This window comes from Lasiodiplodia theobromae, assembly GCF_012971845.1.
Source record: "Lasiodiplodia theobromae strain AM2As chromosome Unknown scaffold_93, whole genome shotgun sequence".
NCBI classification, from domain to species: Eukaryota; Fungi; Ascomycota; class Dothideomycetes; order Botryosphaeriales; family Botryosphaeriaceae; genus Lasiodiplodia; species Lasiodiplodia theobromae.
The window spans coordinates 1-20,018 of NW_023336578.1; the positions used below are offsets into that span (position 1 = coordinate 1).

The 20,018-nt window shown below is 54.4% G+C and overlaps 8 protein-coding genes across 8 annotated transcripts; 4 read left to right on the top strand and 4 right to left on the bottom strand.

The window, feature by feature from the left end:
- LTHEOB_12979 (Qde-2-interacting protein) lies at window positions 1-1,776 on the top strand (the record flags this gene model as incomplete). The annotated part of the gene is made up of 3 exons (XM_035509905.1): window positions 71-124; window positions 188-243; window positions 532-1,776. Coding segments are annotated over 3 exons (1,355 nt in total), but the record flags the coding sequence as incomplete, so codon positions are not given.
- Window positions 1,777-1,935: 159 nt separating this feature from the next.
- LTHEOB_12980 (uncharacterized protein) lies at window positions 1,936-3,138 on the bottom strand (the record flags this gene model as incomplete). The annotated part of the gene is made up of 1 exon (XM_035509907.1): window positions 1,936-3,138. One exon carries the CDS (start codon window positions 3,136-3,138, stop codon window positions 1,936-1,938), a length of 1,203 nt encoding a protein of 400 aa, XP_035362904.1.
- Window positions 3,139-4,184: 1,046 nt separating this feature from the next.
- On the top strand, window positions 4,185-6,023 carry LTHEOB_12981 (MFS transporter; the record flags this gene model as incomplete). Its single annotated transcript, XM_035509908.1, has 5 exons — window positions 4,185-4,578; window positions 4,635-4,768; window positions 4,819-5,033; window positions 5,120-5,706; window positions 5,761-6,023. 5 exons carry the CDS (start codon window positions 4,185-4,187, stop codon window positions 6,021-6,023), a joined length of 1,593 nt encoding a protein of 530 aa, XP_035362905.1.
- Window positions 6,024-6,383: 360 nt separating this feature from the next.
- Window positions 6,384-7,538, bottom strand: LTHEOB_12982 (PGAP1-like protein; the record flags this gene model as incomplete). The annotated part of the gene is made up of 1 exon (XM_035509909.1): window positions 6,384-7,538. One exon carries the CDS (start codon window positions 7,536-7,538, stop codon window positions 6,384-6,386), a length of 1,155 nt encoding a protein of 384 aa, XP_035362906.1.
- A 1,955-nt stretch (window positions 7,539-9,493) lies between these two features.
- LTHEOB_12983 (ATP synthase f0 subunit 8) lies at window positions 9,494-10,009 on the bottom strand (the record flags this gene model as incomplete). The annotated part of the gene is made up of 2 exons (XM_035509910.1): window positions 9,494-9,661; window positions 9,851-10,009. The coding sequence occupies 2 exons, from the start codon at window positions 10,007-10,009 to the stop codon at window positions 9,494-9,496; spliced, it is 327 nt and encodes a 108-aa protein (XP_035362907.1).
- A 1,141-nt stretch (window positions 10,010-11,150) lies between these two features.
- On the bottom strand, window positions 11,151-12,064 carry LTHEOB_12984 (Alpha beta hydrolase fold protein; the record flags this gene model as incomplete). Its single annotated transcript, XM_035509911.1, has 2 exons — window positions 11,151-11,753; window positions 11,813-12,064. 2 exons carry the CDS (start codon window positions 12,062-12,064, stop codon window positions 11,151-11,153), a joined length of 855 nt encoding a protein of 284 aa, XP_035362908.1.
- A 1,295-nt stretch (window positions 12,065-13,359) lies between these two features.
- LTHEOB_12985 (Fungal specific transcription factor domain-containing protein) lies at window positions 13,360-16,625 on the top strand (the record flags this gene model as incomplete). The annotated part of the gene is made up of 9 exons (XM_035509912.1): window positions 13,360-13,563; window positions 13,624-13,751; window positions 13,804-14,216; window positions 14,267-14,763; window positions 14,813-14,988; window positions 15,045-15,608; window positions 15,658-15,986; window positions 16,041-16,075; window positions 16,155-16,625. 9 exons carry the CDS (start codon window positions 13,360-13,362, stop codon window positions 16,623-16,625), a joined length of 2,817 nt encoding a protein of 938 aa, XP_035362909.1.
- Window positions 16,626-17,714: 1,089 nt separating this feature from the next.
- Window positions 17,715-18,653, top strand: LTHEOB_12986 (uncharacterized protein; the record flags this gene model as incomplete). Its single annotated transcript, XM_035509913.1, has 1 exon — window positions 17,715-18,653. One exon carries the CDS (start codon window positions 17,715-17,717, stop codon window positions 18,651-18,653), a length of 939 nt encoding a protein of 312 aa, XP_035362910.1.
- Window positions 18,654-20,018: the final 1,365 nt, after the last annotated feature.

A 20,018-nucleotide genomic window follows, 5' to 3' on the forward strand; every position in this document is an offset into this window, starting at 1 on the left:
CTTCTTCTTCTTCTTCTTCTTCTTCTTCTTCTTCTTCTTCTTCTTCTTCTTCCTCCTCCTCCTCCTTCAGACTCTTCCTTCGTCTCGGAGCTCTTCCAGGTCCAGTGCGCCCGCCCAGAGCCAGGTAAGCTGTTGCACTACACATCCACCTGAGCGGCCTGTCCTGATACTGATACTGCGTCTCAAGGGCACCGTCGCTGGCTGAGGAACCCTTCTTCAGTCGCACAGCCAGACACCGACCAGGTGAGTTACTCGGATTGTCTTTTCCTGCAGAATTCCATCATTCCATCGGCAATTTGGAGGCTATGCTGCTGTTTCTTTCCCCCATAACCGTCACCTCTAAACTTCACCTCGGAAACCCTCATGACCATCTCACTTTTGACATTTCTGCTACCACGCCTATACCTGACTCGAACACCAACTTCACCTCGCCGTGCTGCTGATTGCGTGAGTATGTGTATCACGTAACCCTCCATGCTGCCTCTGATAATTTTCTACCTCTGTAATCCTCGTACTGACAATTGAGTACAGCAACAGCAACCAATCATGTTGGAATCTCGTCAACACGTCAAACACCAAGACCCCCCATACTCTCTCCTATGGCTGGACTGGCTCGCACCATTGGTTGAAGATGCAGGGCTTCCACCTGCGCTGAAGGAGAAGCTCATTGCATTGCTAGTCCAGATCAGGCGGCAGCAGCTATCTGAACGCGTCCGGGGCTATTACTACCGGGAGATCGGGGCTCGTTTGCTTCTTTACATCGAGCACCGCAACATGTTCGAGCTGCAGGCTTCCTGGAATCTTCTGAGCGCAGAGGTCAGAGATGAAGCTCCGTTCGATGGAGCTTACGTGCCACCTACCGTGTACGTGGATCGAGCTCAGCCCGGCTTGATCTGGGTTGTTCCGGTTGATACCTCAAGTTCTCAGCATCAACATACTGGCAGTATCCGCGAGGAAGAGCGCGTGGAGAAGTCTGATCGCCATCCCAGCCATACCGATGGCCCAGCAGATCCCACCAAGAACCTTACGAAGCAAGCGTCGAAGCAGCCGAGGGAGCTTGTGCCTGGTCAGCGACCCAAGCGCAGGCTGTTGAACCATGAGCCGGTTTCTCGGTGGGGCATCTCCGAGCCTGTCTTCGTGGCGATTGACATTGGAGCCCACGAAATCGGCGACCACACCAAAATTACATCAGTCGGCGTGAGCGCTCTAGATTCTCGTGAATATCCCCCCGTCGACAAGCTCACCTCGCTGAGTTGGATGCGGGCTTCAGCCCCGTCCACGCGTCAATTGAGGATTGCGGTGAGCTCTGAGGAGGGAGAAAAGCTCTATGGCTCTCGGTCGAGCTACGGCCGCGATGTCATAATCAGGAACCCGGCTGATATTCGAGACGTTTTCGTGAGGTACATGCGGGAATGTTTCGGTGGCAGAAACGTCGTTCTGACTTTCCATGATGCCATCAATGACCACAAGTGGATGAAGGAATTGGGCATGGATCCGTACAGTATTGATGGCGTCGACATAGTTGGCGAGTTCGATACGATGATTGCCGCAAGGTGTAGGATGGAATATCCGAATCTCGGGGCAGCGTTGAATCGGATTGGCTACCAGACGAGGGATGGTGAGTGGCACAATTCGGGTAATGACGCCTTCAACACGAATAGGCTGGTCGCTTCTATGGTATACGGTTTGCACGCAGGCAGTCACTTGACGGGGAAGAATTTGTGGGTAGAAGATGGGATTTTCATTCCCGGTAGAACGGAATCCTCACTTAGATAGTTGAATCTGTTGTCCGGGCGTATTTGTGTAGTCAAACAACTTACATCTACGTCCAGACATCCGCTTCGTCTCCCCAAAAATTCATTTGTTACCGCTCGATGACGCCCCAATTCGCTGTGCCATCCTTTTTCCCTTTGTCCCTGTAGAACTTGGAAGGCTTCAGAGAAGGTCTTCGCCATATTCGTCCCAGTACTCCTCGAGATCCGGATCCAGGTCTGAATAGGTGTCGTCGTCGCTCTGAGCGTCCCATCCGTCCTCTTCCATGTCGTCCTGATGTTCGATCCACTGGGCCCATTCGGGCCTTGTTTCGTCAAGCATTTTGTAATATTCGGGCGAACGCATCGTCGTCGTACCCGGCGGCCACTTGGTATTCTTTTTTCCGTTCCACAGAACGGATCCGACCAGCAGCCTCATCCTCTCCATGCCCCGAAGGTCTAAGCAGCCATCGGACTGGTCCAGGGTGTCCTCGTTGACGAGGAGGACAATCTCTTCAAGCGAGTCTTTGTGTTGGGCGAACAGCCTCGTCCAGCTTTCCAGATCGGAGAAAGGGCTCGGAGTCTTCGGGTCGACCAGCTCGTTATCGATCTCCAGGAGGAAGCATTTCAGTCGGCGGGGGATGGATAGGATCTTATGGAGAACCTCGACTGAGGCGAATGAGTGCCGTAGCCGGAGGACCTCCAGCGGGGTCGACTTTTGAAACGCTGCGTAATGGAGAGCATCGGGGATTGCGGTGTTAGTGGTGAGGTCGCAGCCGTGGAGAGATATCTCGCGGAGGGTGGGGCTCAGGAACATGTGGAGCAGGTCTGAGCCGAGGGCCCATTCGGGCCAGCCCGTGAGCATCCTGAAATACAGGCGCAGAGTGGTTAGTTTGGTGTGAATGCGCTCAGCCGGTGGAGTGCGCAGGCTCGCTCGGCGAAGCATGTCGAAGAGGTCAAGCTGGTGGTATAGGACGTCATCGACCTTGAGATAGATGAAGGAGGTTATGTGTTCTTGGTAGCAATAGTGAGAGGCAAGGTTGAGCTTCTCCAGATTGGGGCAATCAATCAGCAATGGGCATAACATCATCGAAGTCCAGCTGAAGGGGGGACTAGCGAAGGAATTTCCCGTTCTCGATGAGTCGATGGAGACATTATGCACGTGGTTCCGGCGACCGGGTCGGAGCCGCAAAGCCAAGGCGAATCTTTTGGCTTTATCATGGGATGAGATGTTTACAATCCGGTATAGCACCCGTTCGGCAACATCGTTGAAAAGCCGTGATACGCAGCAGCACGAACGGACGTCTTTGACATCTTTGACATGTTGGAGAATCAAGTCGAGAATCTCCGGGGGAAGCTGGGCGAGGGTGCGGGTGGGACGACTCATGCTTCGAAATGGCAGACAGAGGGTTGGGATGTCACAGAAGTAGGGTCAGCCCACAAGGCTATTGGCGATCTCCAAGTAATAAGTTGAGTCGTGGTTTTGGCTGCGGCTGAGTCGCAACAAACAAATAAGCACCCTCGCACAGCCGGCCCGACATTTGCCGAGTTTTCATGCCTGAGGCATCATAATCCCTGTCGTGCATCCGACACAAAATAGTTGAGCCTGATAACTCTTCCTTCGGGGGGAGCTGAAGCTAACATCCGGATGCATTTGTGCAATTTTAAAATTGACATCTACGTCCGGATGTTAGCTTCAACTACCCTCTTATGAAGAATTCAATGGGTACTAATTCGAAGAGCAGCGGCTAGGATTTTAACAATAACATTTCAAGTAGTGCTGTATCGAGTTCATCGGGCGTGAGCTCTAGCAGAACTTGAATTATTGGAGCACATTCTTCGGGGAGTAACTTATGTTCTGCTTTGATGCGGCTCTCATTCCACCAGGCGTCGGAGGTAAACCGAAGAAGTCGGTGCTTGCTCTCCCTTCGGCGACCAGATCAGTTGGCGAGAAAAGCAGTTGCGTCACGCAGCACCCAGCGGCAACTGAACAGGCCAATCAAGGGCTCGTATCGCCGCCGTCCCCAGCTTTCCCCGCCGCCCTCCCACCCTTCCCCGCATCAATCAACCGTGCAGCCGTGGGGATTAGTGCAGGAAAAGTGGGAACACACCCACCGAACGCCTCTTTTTTCCGCCCGTCATCATGCTCGGCTTGCCGAAACAATGCTACACCGAGCATGCATCACAGCTGCTGATCCACTTGGCAATGCTACTGCAGCGTGCCCCGGCTTTCGCTCCGGCAAGGGAAGACTCAACATCTTTAAAGAGAACCGTCTTCGCTGAGCTCGCGCGCGGCTACTGTGCTTTTTCCATTTTCTTGCTATACCAAGGCCCAACTGTGGCTTCGGCTTGACTCGCCACCATACCTGCCGAGACATCTTCGCCCGCGCTTGGTGAAGCTTGTCATTTGCACATCACATAAAACTGCCCACGATGCGCATCTTCAAAAACCCAGCACCTCCACCAGCTGACGACCCGGCGACGCCGTCTTCCAGCGATGCGCCCAACAACGATAATGCCAAAGATAACGCCATTCATCAGGAAGTCATTTCTCCCACGTCCACTGCAACCGCGAGCAAATGGAAGTTCTCACGCGGTGATGGAGATACTGCCGCGGCGCTGTTTAGCGAGCCCGGTGAGATACACGAGCCATACGACCCGGAGGAAGAGAAACGCCTGGTGCGCAAAATCGATTACATGATCCTGCCGTACCTGGCCGTCTGCTATGCCTTTTTCTACATTGACAAGACTACCTTGTCCTATGCGGCCATCTTTGGAATCAGGGAGGATCTGAACTTGGTGGGGACGCAGTACAACTGGCTCTCCAGTACGACAACCCATCTGGCATAACCGATATAACCACATTGTTGACCATTCGGGCAGGTATTTTCTACTTCGGTTTCCTGGCCTGGGCCTTCCCGACCAACTTCATGTTGCAGAGATTCCCTGTGGGAAAATACCTTGGCTTCAACATCTTCCTCTGGGGCGTGCTTTTGATGGCTCAGGCGGGCGCAAATGTAAGGCTTTCCTCTCTCGTGCAACCGTCTTGTTGCTGACCATGACGCAGAACTTCACAACTTTGGCAGTCCTTCGGGCCCTTTCAGGAGCCGCCGAAGCCTGCGCCGACCCCGCTTTCATGCTGATTACATGCATGTGGTATACACGTCGTCAACAACCAGTTCGGATTGGTCTATGGTACACTGCAAACGGCTTCGGCATTGCACTGGGTGGTCTCCTTGGTTACGGCATCGGACAGATTAGGGGCGCCCTGCCATCGTGGAAGTACGAATTCTTGATCATCGGAGGCAAGTCACCAACCACGTTCCCAAAATGTAACCTATTGTTAACCCACCGACAGCTCTCTGCAGCGCCTGGGGAATCGTCATGTTCATCTTCCTGCCGGACAGCCCCGTCACCGCGCCCATGCTCAGCCAGCGCGAGAAGCGCCTGGCCGTCGAGCGGCTCCGCGAAAACCAAACGGGCGTCGAAAACAAGCACTTCAAAGCGTACCAAGTGGCCGAAGCCTTCAAAGACCCCAAGACGTACATCTTCTTCGTCATCGGCCTGATCGCCAACACGCCCAACGGCGGCATCTCCAACTTCGGCACCATAATCATCAAGGGCTTCGGCTACTCGACCCTAGTAACAACGCTGCTGCAGATGCCGTACGGCGCCCTGATCGCGCTGAGCATCCTGTCCTGCGTCTACCTGAACGACTACTACGCCGCCAAGCTGAAGCGCAACACGCGCTGCTGGTTCATCATCCTCTACCTGCTCCCCAACATCGCCGGCACCTTCGGCCTGCGCTACGTGCCGCAGGAGCACCACGTCGGCCGCTTGTGGTGCTACTACCTCACCGGCCCGTACAACGCCGCCTTTGTCCTCATCCTCTCCATCACCATTGGCAACACCGCTGGCCACACCAAGAAGGTCGTTACGAACGCCTGTCTTTTCTGTGAGTCCCTACTTTCCAGTTTTCTGAAAATGGCTTGCTAACGAACGATCGCAGTGGGCTACTGCGCGGGAAACATCGCCGGCCCGTTCTTCTTCAAGACGGAGCAGCAGCCGACTTATCCGCTGGGAATATGGGCCATGATTGTCTGCCACCTACTTGAAGTGGTGTTGATTCTGATCCTTCGGACGATGCTGAGCTTGGAGAACAAGAGGCGGGACCGGAAATTTGGGGAGGGCACGGCGGCGGCGGACTTGGATGCCACTGCGTTTGGTGATCTGACGGACTGGGAGAATGAAAACTTCAGATATGTGTACTGATACTAGCCAGACGAGGGACTGCCTTTGGAAGAAACAAGAGGTTTTTATTCTATCTATCTGAAACTTTTTCGATGTGGTGCAATGCTCCCTCGGTGACATGTCTGCTGTTTTCTTTTTTTTTTTTCGTCGCCCAATGCTCTACGCAGTTTGCATCTTGCATGCGCAGCAAGCACTGCTATCAATCTGATTATCCGCTGAAATCTCAAAAACACCTTTTCAATTACCGTATACCGTAATTTTCCATGACCAAACCCATGTCCGCAAGAACTCCTTGTGCTCAATAACAAAAGAAAACCAGGGTGTCTGCCCATCAATGCACTGGTCCCCAGTCCACCAGCTTTTTGCCACCTCGAGGATCGCTTAGCGAAGCTTGTTCAACACAGTGGCCGTGTTGGGACCATGGTGCTTGCCCATAGCCTCGACTTCCTTGTCAGTGAGAGCCCTCTCTCCATTCCTCGCCTGCTCCATCTTCTCCTGCTTCTTGGCCAAACGCTCACGCTTCGTCAGCTTCTTTCCCCCCTTCTTCTTCTGCAACAGCTGCTCAGCGTCCTTCTTCTGCATCTCCTCCTCCTCCACCTCCCTCCTCTCCTTCCTCCCCGCCCACTCCTTCCTCGCCCTCTCCCTCTCCTCCCACCCCGCCTGCCTCCTCGCCCTCTCCTCCTCCCGCGCGACCAACTTCCTCTCCACCTCCACCTCCACCGCCTTCTTGACCGGCGCCAGGCTGGGCTGACTACCGTACACGTACCTGTTGATCTTGAGCGTCTCCGGGTGCTCCTCCTCGTCCGTCAGCTCGGCGTACGCGACGACGTGCAGCACGTGGCGCAGCAGCAGCGGCTCGCCCTCCTCGCCGAACGCGCGGTGCATGTAGACGAACTCGTCGGCCGTGACGTTGGCCGCCCGCACCGCGTCCATGATGGCGCCGCGCCACGCGTAGCGCACGCAGCGCACGCCCAGCTTCTGCGCCGCGACGAAGCACTTGAGGTGGCGGAGGACGTAGGGTTCTGGGTAGGCGGGTGGCATGAAGGCGGTGTCGGGGTTGACGAACGCCGCGGTGGAGTTGTTGGTGTTGTTGTCGCCGTTGCTGTCGACGCTGTTGTCGTCGTGGTCGGGCATGCGGCAGGCGCTGACGAGCGCGGAGATGACGTACTTGATGGCACTCGGAGCGAGCTGCGCGACGGTGCCGAGGTCGTAGATGGGCTGCTTGTTCTTCTGCTGCGGCTTGTTGGCGGCGGTGCCGTTGTTGTTCGCGTCGCGGGCAGAGCGGAAGAAGCGGGCGGCGGCCGGGCTGAAGAGCATGAGCATGCGCTTCGGGACGTCCGAGATGAAGAAGGTCTGGGACGTGTCGGCGTCGGTCCAGACGATGGTGAGCTTGTCGGTGTTGTCGACGAGCGCCTTCCGCTCCTGGGCAGGCATGCCGATGAGCGGCGACTTCAAGGTGGTGCGGCCGCCGCCGCTGCCGGCGACGCCAACGGCGGGGCCGGAATTGTTGGAAGCAGAACTGGGCGTCGATGACATTTTGGTATGGGTGGTGGTTGACTGTGACAGCCTTGCGTTAGCAGGTGGAGAAGCAGTTAAGCATAGCGCCGCTGCTGTAGAATGGAAGACGAGGCCAGGTTTTTGAAGTCCTCGTACCTGAGTACATGGACAAGGCTCTGGGATGAGAAGAGATGAGAGCCGTAAACTTACAGTGCTTCGGGAGGTGAGGCAGTCAAGATCAAGTGCGTATAGTACTGGAGGTTCGCAGGGCCGATCAAGGTGAAGTTGAAGAGGAGAGAAGGAATGCCGCCGGTGGAAGAATCGGGGGGCTTTTATGGGCGGAGTGTGTCTGTTCATGACGGTCCATCATGCGCCGGCCCGTCATGCGCCGGCTGTTGCTATGGGTGTTAACAGTGAATGATGCATATATATGTCTGTGCACCTCTAGCAGTGTTACTGCCGGCAAATACCCATCGTGAGTCTATTCCACCCAAATCTACATGTGGGCCCAGCAACCCTGATAACTTGCTCTCATTGTAGAAACGCGCTGGAAAATACTATCTGAGGATCGTGCCGGCAGGCACCGGTAGGCCGGCTGCGTTTGCTACAACATGTTCGTTGCCCGATTAGGCTTAGTGTAGTCTGCTTTGGACGCATATCGTCCAAACGCACCGTAGCTACTAATCGATCATCCCTCAATACCATCACTGTCGGATTTGGCATCCGTCTCAACCTGGAATCAATGAAACTTTCTTTGCGGTTCCTAGATGCCTAGCAATCAGCACATGTTGTAGATTTGTGTTTGCGTAGGCGTGACAAGCAAATAGATATAGCTGCTTTTCGTAATAAGCTGCCCAGAGACGACATCATAAATTCATTTGGTCATCTTTACTTCTTTGGTACTTCTTTTTTATTGGCCCGTGTCATGGGTAGTTGAAGCTATCGTCCGGACGTGTATGTCGAATATTTAATTCCACATTCTCGTCCGGACGATAGCTTCAGCTACCCACATATGTCGTTTTTCTGGAGGAAAAAGAGAGAGAGAGAGAGAGAGAAGAAGGGAAAAAGCCGAGGGATAGGCACGCCTGGGGCATTGCTGTTCTGTAATATATCCTGCTTACGTGTGGTTGAGCTCACTGTCTGGACGTGTTTGTACATTTTCAAAACATATCTACGTCCGGATCTCTGCTTCAACTGCCCTAAATGAAGAGTGCAACATCTCTTGCTTAACGCAGAGCGCCCAAATTTTGGGAAGGCTGCAGTGTTGGCGCCTCTACAGCCTATACGAGACAGTGAGCTCGCGCTTCCTGAAGGAGACGTCTCCTGGAGGCAGCACTGGAGAAGATAGAGAAGATTCAGCGCAATGCCTGTCGCTATGTGTAAATGGTGTGGGTTCATGTTGCAGAAAAAAGGCACATGTGCCCAAAGTCTAGTTAGTAGCTATTAGTCAATGTCCGCAAGGTGGAGACAGTGGAGTACCATGTCAATCAAGAAATCAGCATAGCAGAATCGAGGGTGCCGTGTTGCGAGATTTGCCCGAGTCGATTTACATGTGTAACAGCTTCGGACATATTGCAGAGCTCTCCAACCGTTTTTCGATTGCGCACCTGTTAGCCCGCCCATTGGAGATATAGATAGCGAAATGATATGCAGCAATAATAGCGTTCGTCCTACGTTAGACGTCCAGTGAATTGACCCGGTGTCACTGACAGCCGCGAGCCGTTCCGGTGTAGGATCAGAACAACCAATTCCCGCCACCAAATTCCTTAGACATCCATCTCCATCAATACCGCACGCGCATTTAATTCCCTAGAGCATCTTGAGATTGTTTTGATGATTCTTCGTCTTCGCCGGACTATTATCTACAGCGGCAGTAAACCAGTCTAAGTCATAGCCCTCAGCTTTTCCGAGCAGAAATCACCCTTCCAGTCTCTCATTTCCCTATTCCATGCAACAGATCATCTGGTCGGTGGTATAAAGCTTTCGCGGGGCGTTTAGAGCTTGGAGATGAAGAGACGGGCGGCCATGCGGCGGAGGTCCTGGGGCAGGAAGTACTTGGAGAGGAAGTAGACGAAGGTGGGGATGATGGCGAAGGCGAAGGTGGTCTCGTTGACCCAGTAGAAGGGGACGAGCTGGGGCATGCCAGCGTAGAGCATCGTCTGCTGTAGATTCCGAAAAGGTTTCCGCGTTAGCAAATCCCAACAGCCAATTGCCCATCCATCATCAATCATCTCCGATAAACGCAATTGCCTTCCCATCACTCATTCGGTGCGGCCTGAAGTTGTGTGTCGATGCATCGCGCGCGCTTTTCTCGGGCAATTGCGGGCGGGCGGAGAGCGGGTGCTGCGTACCATCTTGGCACCGGCCTTCTCGGCGACGGTGAACTTCTGGCCGTTGTACGAGGGCGTGAAGGGGGCGACCTTGGCGGCGGTGCGCATGCTCATGGGAGCAGCGAAGGCCTGGCGCTCGACGGCGCGGGCGAGGGGACGGAGAAGGCGAGCGGAAGACATCGTTGGCCCTGTTCGTCTGCGTTAGAGGGGATTTGCGTGAACGGAAGCCGAGCGGGGGGCGGCGGAGTCGCGGGGTGTGCGTCTGCAGGCGTGTCGGGCGGGGGCACACGTACGATTGAGTCGAATTGGGTCGAGACCGGCGATGGGGTTGGGATGGAGTTTCGGGTTTGCGCTGAGACGCAGTCTGCGCTTTCGGACGTCGTCGTTCTGAGCTTCGAGCGCGGCACGTCACGTGTAAAGTGCGCTAGGCCTGAACTAGTATGGCGATACCCTTCCCTCCTCCAACCCGCAACACTGCGTCACAGAGAAAAATGAGGGAAAGAATCCTTACCTCGCTTATCAACTAGAGTCACAGCTTGCATGTCTGTTCCGTGCCAAATTGCCATTTCGTGGCATCAGCCATCACGTGTGGACCTTCATTCCCTTTTGTCCGAATGGTTGGTTTTGCCCGAATCTGTGTTTCGCTTTTCTTTTTTTTTTGTTAAAAAGGAATTTCTTCTGCAAATCCATTTTCTGGCGCTACCTTGGCCCTGTGTACAAGATTTGGAAGGGTTGATGGTGCCACGGACATTTTACCCGCTTGGACGCTTCTGAGCACACAATATTCGGCAACTGGCGGCAGATCACAACGGGCAGTTCAAAAAACGATAAGGAAGATTATAAGGACGAACCATGGTATTCATGCACCTTCTATGCTCGGCTGTATCAACTTCCTTTAGCCCTTGAGAAATGGGGTGTCTGGTGAGTGCATAATTCGCGAGTCATCAAGCATTCGTCTCTCCTCTCTTCGTTCAAGACTGAAGCACACAGAGACGCAGGCACAGCTTCACCCATTTTAGCCGAAAAGAGAGGACATCGGGAAGTAGTTCTTCAGCCTGTGGGGCAAAGATGCCCACTCCCACAAATTTCAATGGCTATGGTCGGAGGGATCCATTTTGTGACTGCCGGACCAAACCGGACGGAGCCGAGTAGGGCCGGGATTCCCAAACAGGAAATTTCGCCAGCGAACTGCCTCAGGAGCGACAGGCACTTGTGACCAGCCACCAACGAACTAAGGATTTAATCTCCGGTGAATATGTTCATTCATTCTACGTCTATATCGTCATAATGATTCGCCAATTCTAGACGCTGCGTGCATTCTTCATGCGCTGGTCTTGTTCAACTCCTCGCCTCTAGTAATCAAAGCCTCTAGCCAAGTCTTGAACTCTTCTCTCATCTCGATAGGAATGCAGTGGCCTTGGCCATCAATGAGGTGTTTCTTTACCTCTCCCTTCTGCTGCTCGCCAATGCCCTCTAGTCCCTCTATTAACACCCTTGCGTGAGGGAAGGTGATCATACGGTCTTCAGTGCCGTGCACGACCATGATACGCTCGCGGCCTACTTTGTCCGCTATTTCACGCAGCTGCTCCGGGCTCTTGTAGTGCCAGCCAGCAGCAATGGCCTGGGCCATGAATCCAGTGCGGTTGAAGTGGGCAGGGTCCTTGCGCTTACTAATTTCACCTGCTGCAAAACGGTCGCAGTTCGTAGGGAAAGGCTGCTTGGTGTACTCGTGATTGTCTGGCGACTCCAGCCACTTGTCGGTGAAGAGATTGCGCTTGACGTGGGCGAGCTGGTTGTCAATGCTGCGGGGGATGAACAGGTTAATGCGATTGCGGAGATTCTCAACAAATCCGACGGTGTTGAAGAGGCCAGAGGCGGTGGAGACCAAGGACAGCGTTGCAATGCGCTCGGGGACGAGATGTGCCTGTGGCGTGTCGGTAAGCGCCGGCGAACGACGTGGACGCGGGGTTAAGCCGGATTTACCAGTTCCTGAGCGATCATACCGCCCATGCTGATCCCAACGACATGGAGCTGGCGCTTCTCGGTCCAGCCGATGTGGTCAAGCACCTCGAGCACATCGCGGGCCATTTCGGAGGTCGAGTAACGCATCATCGGCTTGTCAGACTCGCCTACGCCGCGATTGTCGATGATCAGCGAGGAGTACTTGTCGGCCTGTGTATGCGAGAAGTCCTTGGTCTGTCTCTGCCACGCGGTCTTGAAGCCGCCCAGACCCATAATCCACTGTATTAGGGATGATGATCAGCCATTTTGTTCGAAGGCGACGTAAGCTTCTTTTTGACGTTGAGATTGGGTTGTTAGAAGACGAGCTTGTCTGCAACGCTGTCGTGTCTCAGGCTTCCTGTTGTGGATGCACACGTCGAAACCGGAGTTGCACGGGATTCGCGAACACCACGGCGCGGCAGACGGTGACGCTATGCCCGATGCAAAACGTGAAAACTTGGCGCGAACACGCCTCATACTTGAATTGTAGGACGATGGAAACAAGGAAATTGCAAGCTTACTCACCACTATGTGGATGGGACCGTGGCCGTGGACCTCGTAGGCAATATCGAGCGGACCGCCACGGCCGGCAGCGACGGCGACCTTGCCCTTCTGCGCAGGTTCAAGGCGCCATGTGACGTACGGAAACTCAGGATGAGCCTCGACCTCCGCTGCAGTCAGCGGGCGAGGCGGGGATGGTGCAGTAGACCTGTCGGTAGTGGCAGGGTTAGCGGGACAGGGCCCCGGGATTTGTGGTGAGGTGCAGAGCGTACATGGCGTTTCGCGGGTGCCTGACGCACGCTTTCAGCAAATGTTGCGAGTCGCAGAAAAGAGCAGTGGCGCTTGGACGAAGATGCAGCAGTCACGGAGGTGGCTCAGCGCTCAGAGCGGGCGCTTGGTGGCAACGCGGCCACTTTCGGGAAGCGGGACGCGCGGGAGCCGAGCAGAGCCTGAGGCCGTCAAAAATGCCCGTCGACAGCCAAGAGCAGAAGCAGAGTTGTGACGGCGTCCGCGCATGCAGCAGCGTGTTCTTAAGGCTGCCGCAGCGGCCGAGGCTGCCCGGGTGAGCGCGTGAACAAGCGCGCACCAGCAGCGCCACAGGCTGCAGACAGCATTTAGTGACAGGGCGGGCAGCCCGCGGGACGAGCCTGCGCTGGCCAATAGGCGGTCCCACCCTGGTTTGGCGTTCGAGAATCGCGCAGGATCGCGCTCCAGGGCGTCTTCCGCAACATCCACTCCTCAGGGCGGAAGGCTCCAAAAGCTCTCGCCTCTTCCCGTCGGCCGTGCTCCGCAACTGCCATGTCTGCGCCCGCCTACACCTGCGACAAACTCGGGCACCGTGAATCGACAAGCCTGTGACTGCGTTTCAGCTGCCAGTACGTCACACGCTGATTACATACCAACGCCTCCGCGTCCGACCCCACGCCGTCAGCTCCGCGCTCGCCTACACACCACCAACTCCGCGCGCCTGAGGCCCACGGCCGCCCGAGCACCAACTCGCCCCAGAGCCAACTGCCCAACTGCCCACCATGGACAACTCTTCGCATAATTTCCTCCCGCAGGCCCCGCCGCTGGTCAATCCGCCGCCCCAGATCTTCGGCAGCTACAGCGCTGACGGCTCGCCCATCCAGCCGCAGCTGCCCGCAAATATGTTTGATGATCCCTTGATGATGGGCTCACAGGACGGCGGCGATGAGGGTCAAGGGGACCCCAAGAGGAGGCGCATTGCAAGGGTACGCCGCGCGAGGGGACGCGCTGCTCCACACTCTCCATGCTAATTGCTGCCTGCGTAGGCTTGTGACATGTGTCGCAAGAAGAAGATCAAGTGCGATGGCAAAATGCCAGCCTGCACACATTGTACAAACTACAAGACTGAATGCGTCTTCACCCAAGTGGAAAAGAAGCGCCAACCACCCAAAGGGTGAGTGAACTTGAGCCGCGTTGCTGCCTGACGCTACTAACACGAACGTCAGCGCCAAGTACATTGAAGGACTTGAGAACCGCCTTGGCCGCATGGAGAGCCTGTTGAGGCTATCCGGTCTCCTTTCGGAAGATGACGATGGCAGGACAGACCTGGGCACGCTGGAAAAGCGTCTCTCGGAAAAGCGCGCCACGGGTGCCAACACTGGCACAACTTCCTCGCGCGCATCGCATGACGGTGGCTCCACGCACCAACGTGACGAGGGCACGCCTTCGCAGAGAGACACTCCAGCCCAGCCTGCAGATTTGGCAAGCCCCGCCAGCGCCGCCACCTCTCCGGCCCCTGCCCGCTCCAACAGGAATCCGACACAAGAACCTCCTGCTAGGAACGAAGAGGAAGTCGAATCGTTGTCGGACATGATGTGCTCGCTTGTGACGAACAACTGTGGCGAGACCCGATACATTGGTAAGTGCATCGTTGCGTTATTTTGATGCCCACACTCTAACCCCGTTCAGGATCTTCGTCTGGTTTCTCCATTTTCTCACCCAAGGGTATCCAGTGGGTCAACGACAAGACTGGCGACACCTCCTTCCAGGATATGATCACCAACGCAGCTGTCGATGACAATAAGTGGATACATTGGAAACCTGACATTTTCCGTGACATCTTCTCGCGCCGTGTGTTCAAGCCTTTGCCGCCGAAGGAGGAAGCCCTTTCACTCTTGAAGGATTACTTCGCCAACTTCAACTGCATGTTTCCGCTTTTCCATGAGCCCACATTCATGCACCTTGTCGATAAGCACTATTCGAAGGACCCGTACGAAGGCTCTGGCTGGTGGGCCAGTCTGAATGTGGCGCTGGCCATTGCCCACAGACTTCGCGTCATGAGTAATCTGGTACCGCAGGAAGAAGACCAGAAGGCTTGGGGATACCTCAAGAACGCTCTTGCTGTGCAGACAGAATTGACTATCCGTAACACCGACCTCTTGAGTGTCCAAGCTCTTCTAGGAATGGTATGTGCTATCTCGATCGTACCTAATCGATAACACTAACCGAGTGTAGGCTCTGTTCCTTCAAGGTACTCCGAATCCTCAGCCGTCATTCTTCCTTGTCGCAGCTGCCATCAGGCTATCGCATAGCATTGGTCTTCACAAGCGTGGTTCTGGATTCAATCTCAATCCTGCTGAGATTGAACAACGCAAACGCGTCTTCTGGATTGCCTACATGCTTGACCGAGAGTGAGTAGCTATGACGTAATCACCATCTCCGCAGTCCGCATCTAACGTGTGAAAAGTATCTGCCTACGCTCCGGCCGCCCGCCCATCCAGGACGATGATGATATGAACGTCGAGCTGCCAAGCGAAGATCCTCCGGACAACATCGGCAACATCCCTCTTGCTGACGGCAAAGGCAAAGTCAATCTATTCCGGCTCATGTGCACTTTTGCCGTCATCGAGAGTAAAGTGTATAAGAACTTGTACTCAGTCAAAGCTTCAAAGCAGTCCGACGGTGAACTGCTCAATACGATAGGCGAACTTGACAAAGAGCTTGAGGACTGGAAAGACGGCATCCCGATTGACTTCCGCCCCGAACACGAGATCAAAGCGTCGCACACTCCTCTAATTCTCCATGTTGTGGTCCTCCACTTCGCCTACTACAACTGTCTGACGACCATTCATCGCATGTCGGTACACCATGGATACTGGACGAGCAGACTATCAAATTTCGCCATCCAAGGTCTCAACGCCCGACCACTGAATCCTAGGGTATTCTCCTCGGCTGCCCTGTGTGTTCAAGCTGCCCGTGCCTCCATCAACCTGATCAAATACATTCCGCAGGGCGATTACGCTTGTGTCTGGTAGGAATCGTCTCTCCAGTTACTGCCTTATCAATGCTGACTGTTCCAGGCTTATTCTATACTATCCCGTGTCATCACTGGTGACCATTTTTGCAAATATTCTTCAAAATCCTCAGGACACTCGGGCTAGGTCCGATCTCAAGTTGATGACCCTTGTCGTCAACTTCCTTTCAACGCTCTGTTCCGATGAGGAGAATGGCAGCGTGCGCCGTATGCTTAGTATCTGTTCGGAATTCGAACGCATCGCACGAGTCGTTTTGGAGAAGGCCGATAAGGAGTCGTCATCGAAGCGCAAGAGGAGGCAACAAGACGACCAAAACAAAGACGGACAACAGCAACCCCCTCAAAACAGCCAGGCACAGCAACAGCAGCGTTCAGGTAACCGGCGGTCAGCATCCTTAACGCCGAGTATCAATGGCAATGCTGGCCCAGGTTTCCCTCACTTCACCTCTAATTTCACTAACCCGGTAAGTGCACGACGACAATTCCTTGCCTTTTTCTTTTCTTTTTTTTCCCAAGTCGATCACTAATTGCTGGTTCTCATAGGGCTTCAACTTCTCGCCTTCCATGCCTCATGCTTCTTTACAACAAGGTTCATGGCTTCCGGATTTATCATCACCGCAGACGGTCCCAGGATTCCTACCGCAACAAACGTTCCCGCATTCGCAAGCAGGCACCGAGGCTGCAGCCACCAACGCTGCTTTCCAGACGGCTGCCGGAGTCCAGCCTACATCAGAGGGAGCGAGCGGACCCACGGCACTAAATGCCGGCCATTTGAACGACTTTGACATGGGCGGCTTCCAGCAGCCATTCGTTCCTCAGGACCTCTGGCAGATGCCGATGACGCTGGAGTGGGACTGGGCTGACATGACGGGATATGGAGGCATTGAAGATGGCATGGGAGGAATGAGCATGAGCGGAGTCATGAACATGAACCACCCGAACGGGCAGGACCAAGAAATGCACAACAGCCAACATCAATCACCACACCAGCGGCACGAATCGGTGCAGTCGTGATTGAGAGAGGGAAAATAACCAAATGGGTGGGCAACAAAAGGAGGTTGTTTTCTGGCGTCGGCGGGCATTTTGGCTCTGGAGCATCACGGCGTAGATGGCATCGAAGGCATACAGCGAGTTCGAAATTTCCCGGTCTCCTCAGTTATCTGCTGTCATTCTTCCATTCGTCCTTTCTTTGGCTGAAATACTTCGGGCATACCTGGTTTACGAGATGCAGCGCGGGTTTTACGCTTCCATTCGCTGTAACTCTCTTTGAGAGCGTAATGTGGTTACGATAATGGCGTCAGATGGTTATACTAATCTCACCTTTACCACTGTCTTTCCAGTCAGATGACAAGAGGAAAGCAGCTCTCGACTTTTCGGAGAAACTGGATTAGATGGCGAACACAGGGTGTTCAGGCTTTGGACACGGTGTTTATCACTTTCTTCTTTTCTCGGAAAGGAAAATCTATGACTCTTCTACTCTGTAATTTTAGCATAAGATTCTCGTCTCATAGCAAGGAAAGAAATGGTTACTTCCATGCCGTACATTGTAGACTGCTCCGTGATCTAGATCGTTTGGTCTTTGTATAATTTGGGAATCCACATCTTTCTTTGGACATTAGCTTCAATTCCTACAGATGAAGAGCGCAGCATGATTAGAGGACTCAATATCTAAGGCAGGGCTCGGGAACAGTTACTCTATGCTTTAGAGCCCTGCACTAGTCATCGGCTGCAACACTCTTCTGTCTATGGCTAATAATGTGTAACGTTGACAGACAGGTTTTTCTGATGTCGCATGGAATGGTAGTGACGCAGACATGACAATGTCCCCGCCTTTCCCTCGTTTCCTAATTTGTCGTGCCTCGGTTCCTCCCCTCTCCTCCCCCGCGTCGCCACAATATTACTATGCAGAGCCCCACCTTGTGTACATAACCGGCCCGCAACACCACATACATTTCGCCATACCGACCAGCCCAGTCTCCCCTCTCACGTGTCCGGACTCACAAAGGACGAACCTACCTCTCCGAACAACCCAACCAGACCGCACCAAACAAACCGAACGAAAAAAAAAAGCAAAAAACAAAAACAAAAACAAAACCACACAAAATGCCCCTCTGCACCCTCCACCTCCTCGCCCTCACCCCGACAACCAACGGCGACGACCCTCTCCCTACTTTCCTCTCCGCCCTCCGCGAGGCCACTACCGCCTCCAACTCTCCTCCCCTCACCATCGCCCGCCCCCTCCGCTGGATCATCACCCCCACCACCTTCTCCACCGCCCTCACGCAGCACACCTGGGACCTGCTGCTCATCCTGCCCACCGCTTCGCCAGCGCTACCCGGCGCTCCCGGCGCTCTCGACGCCCTCGTCGCGGCGCGCTGGTCCGTGTCGTTCGGCGTGCCGGCGCGCGTGCTCGACGGCTTCGCGGCAAGGAACGAGCGGTTGTTGCGGCCGCGGGAGGGGGATGTGCCAGTGCTGACTGAAGGAGGTGGCGTGGTGGGGGAGGGTGGAGTAGGAGTAGGAGGAGGAGGAGGGTTGTTGATGGCGAAGAGTGCGCAGGGGTTGGAGTTGAGTGGGGAGCTGTTGGATTGGGTGAGGGAGTTTGGTGGTGGTGGGGCTGGTGGTGGGGGCCGCGGCTCATCATGCGCGGTCAGCATGCTGAATTTGTTGGCGTTTCGGGAGGGGAGGAAGGGGGAGTATTTGAAATACGGGAAGGCGTTTGCCGAGGATGTAGGGAGGAAGAGGGGGGGTGTTGCGAAGATTGTGGGAACGGTGGTGGAGGATGGGGGTGGGTTGGGGGTTGGGGAGGGTGTTGGTGAGAAGGGGAAGAGGGTCTGGGATGAGGTTGCGCTTGCGCATTATCCGAGTATTTTTCACTTTGCCGACATGTTGGCGAGCGAGGATTATCAGGCGGTGAATAGGAGGCACAGGCTGGGGAGCTTGAAAGATACGTTTATTTTGTGCACGACGGAGTTGGGGCTGCCTGATGGTAATTATGACGATGGTGGTAGTGCGGGAAAACAGAAGAAAGAGACGAAGCTTTGAGAGAGTGCGGGCCGTGAGGACGAAGTTGATGAGATATAACCGTGGTGGTTCCAGCCGTTACGGGATAAAAGAGTCAGAATGGAACGAAAACGTTCTGCTCGAGATTGACCACAGTCAGATCCATGGGTAGATGCCAGTATATCCAACCCACTCCTTTTGAACCACAAACTGAACATCAGCTTTTCACCGCCAGACTTCGTTATTCTGAAATGGGAAAGAGCACAGACAGGATGGCGGGAAGAAAATGCGAAACGTACCATCGAGCCCAGCCTCTTATCGAAATCAGCAGACGCGCGGTATCCTTCCATAAACCAGTCCTTTGCCTTGGTCGGCCATTGCCGCACGTTGATGTCAAAGCTGAGACGGCGTTTGAGCTGGAGGGAGCGCAAGCTGGGCATGCTTGCCATCCTCTTGAGTTCCGTCATTTTTCTCGTGTTCTGTTTAGGGGGTATCGAAGACGTCGAGGTGGGAGTCTCGCTCCTTTGTCTTTGTTTATTAGCGCTGATGTCTGGTATGACGGCGCGGAGCTGTGTCGTGGTACTTGGTCAAGGTTGGTGTTTCGGTGCGACAGTCGACTTCCGTTTCCAGCTGCTTTGGTGGATCCGACCGATAGTCCTTGTGTTCTGTATCGAGCGGCGATGACCCGTTTCTGTCCTCCCTCCGAATCTTTACTCTTCGAATAATTCGTAGTAATGGTTTCAATCTTCGCATGAGATGGGAGAGAGGTTCGGTCTATGTAAGGAGTCCTCTCATTCCAGCCTGCGGGGGTGTACCACGATATATCAAGCCGGCCCCCAGTCAATCCACACCAGCAGGCGATCCCTCGCATAGGAGCTCACATATGCATGAAAGAGGCAAAACAGAAGCGGCCCAAGCCCGACTCAGTAGGATCCAAAGTCAATCGACGCCCAACTCGCTTCCATCCATGCTCGCCAACAACCACCCTTCAACCCTTCTTCTCCACTCAGACAAACACCCTTCAAATTAACCGCTAGAGGTGCCAAATCGCATAGTTCCGCGCCTATCAGCCGACGACATGGCATCAACGGTTTTGAGGGATGATATAAGCTTATCAGACCCCACGCCCTATTTACGGGCCGATTTAGCCTACCAGTGCCGTTCGAGAGCTTGAGGCTTTGTTGGATGGCTAGTTCGGAAGCCTTGAGTGGTAGACTTTCCCCGCCGTAGCAAGATTTGTGGCATTTCATCATCCGAACCGCCTTCTCCACCTAACCGGCTGTAGCTGAACTCTGTCGGCAGCAGCCGCGATGTAGCATGAATCGACAGCCGAAACGTGTACCGCGTCACATGCCAAAGTATTCCTCCACCCATCATCAAGTTCTCGGATGTTCCCCATGTTCTTTT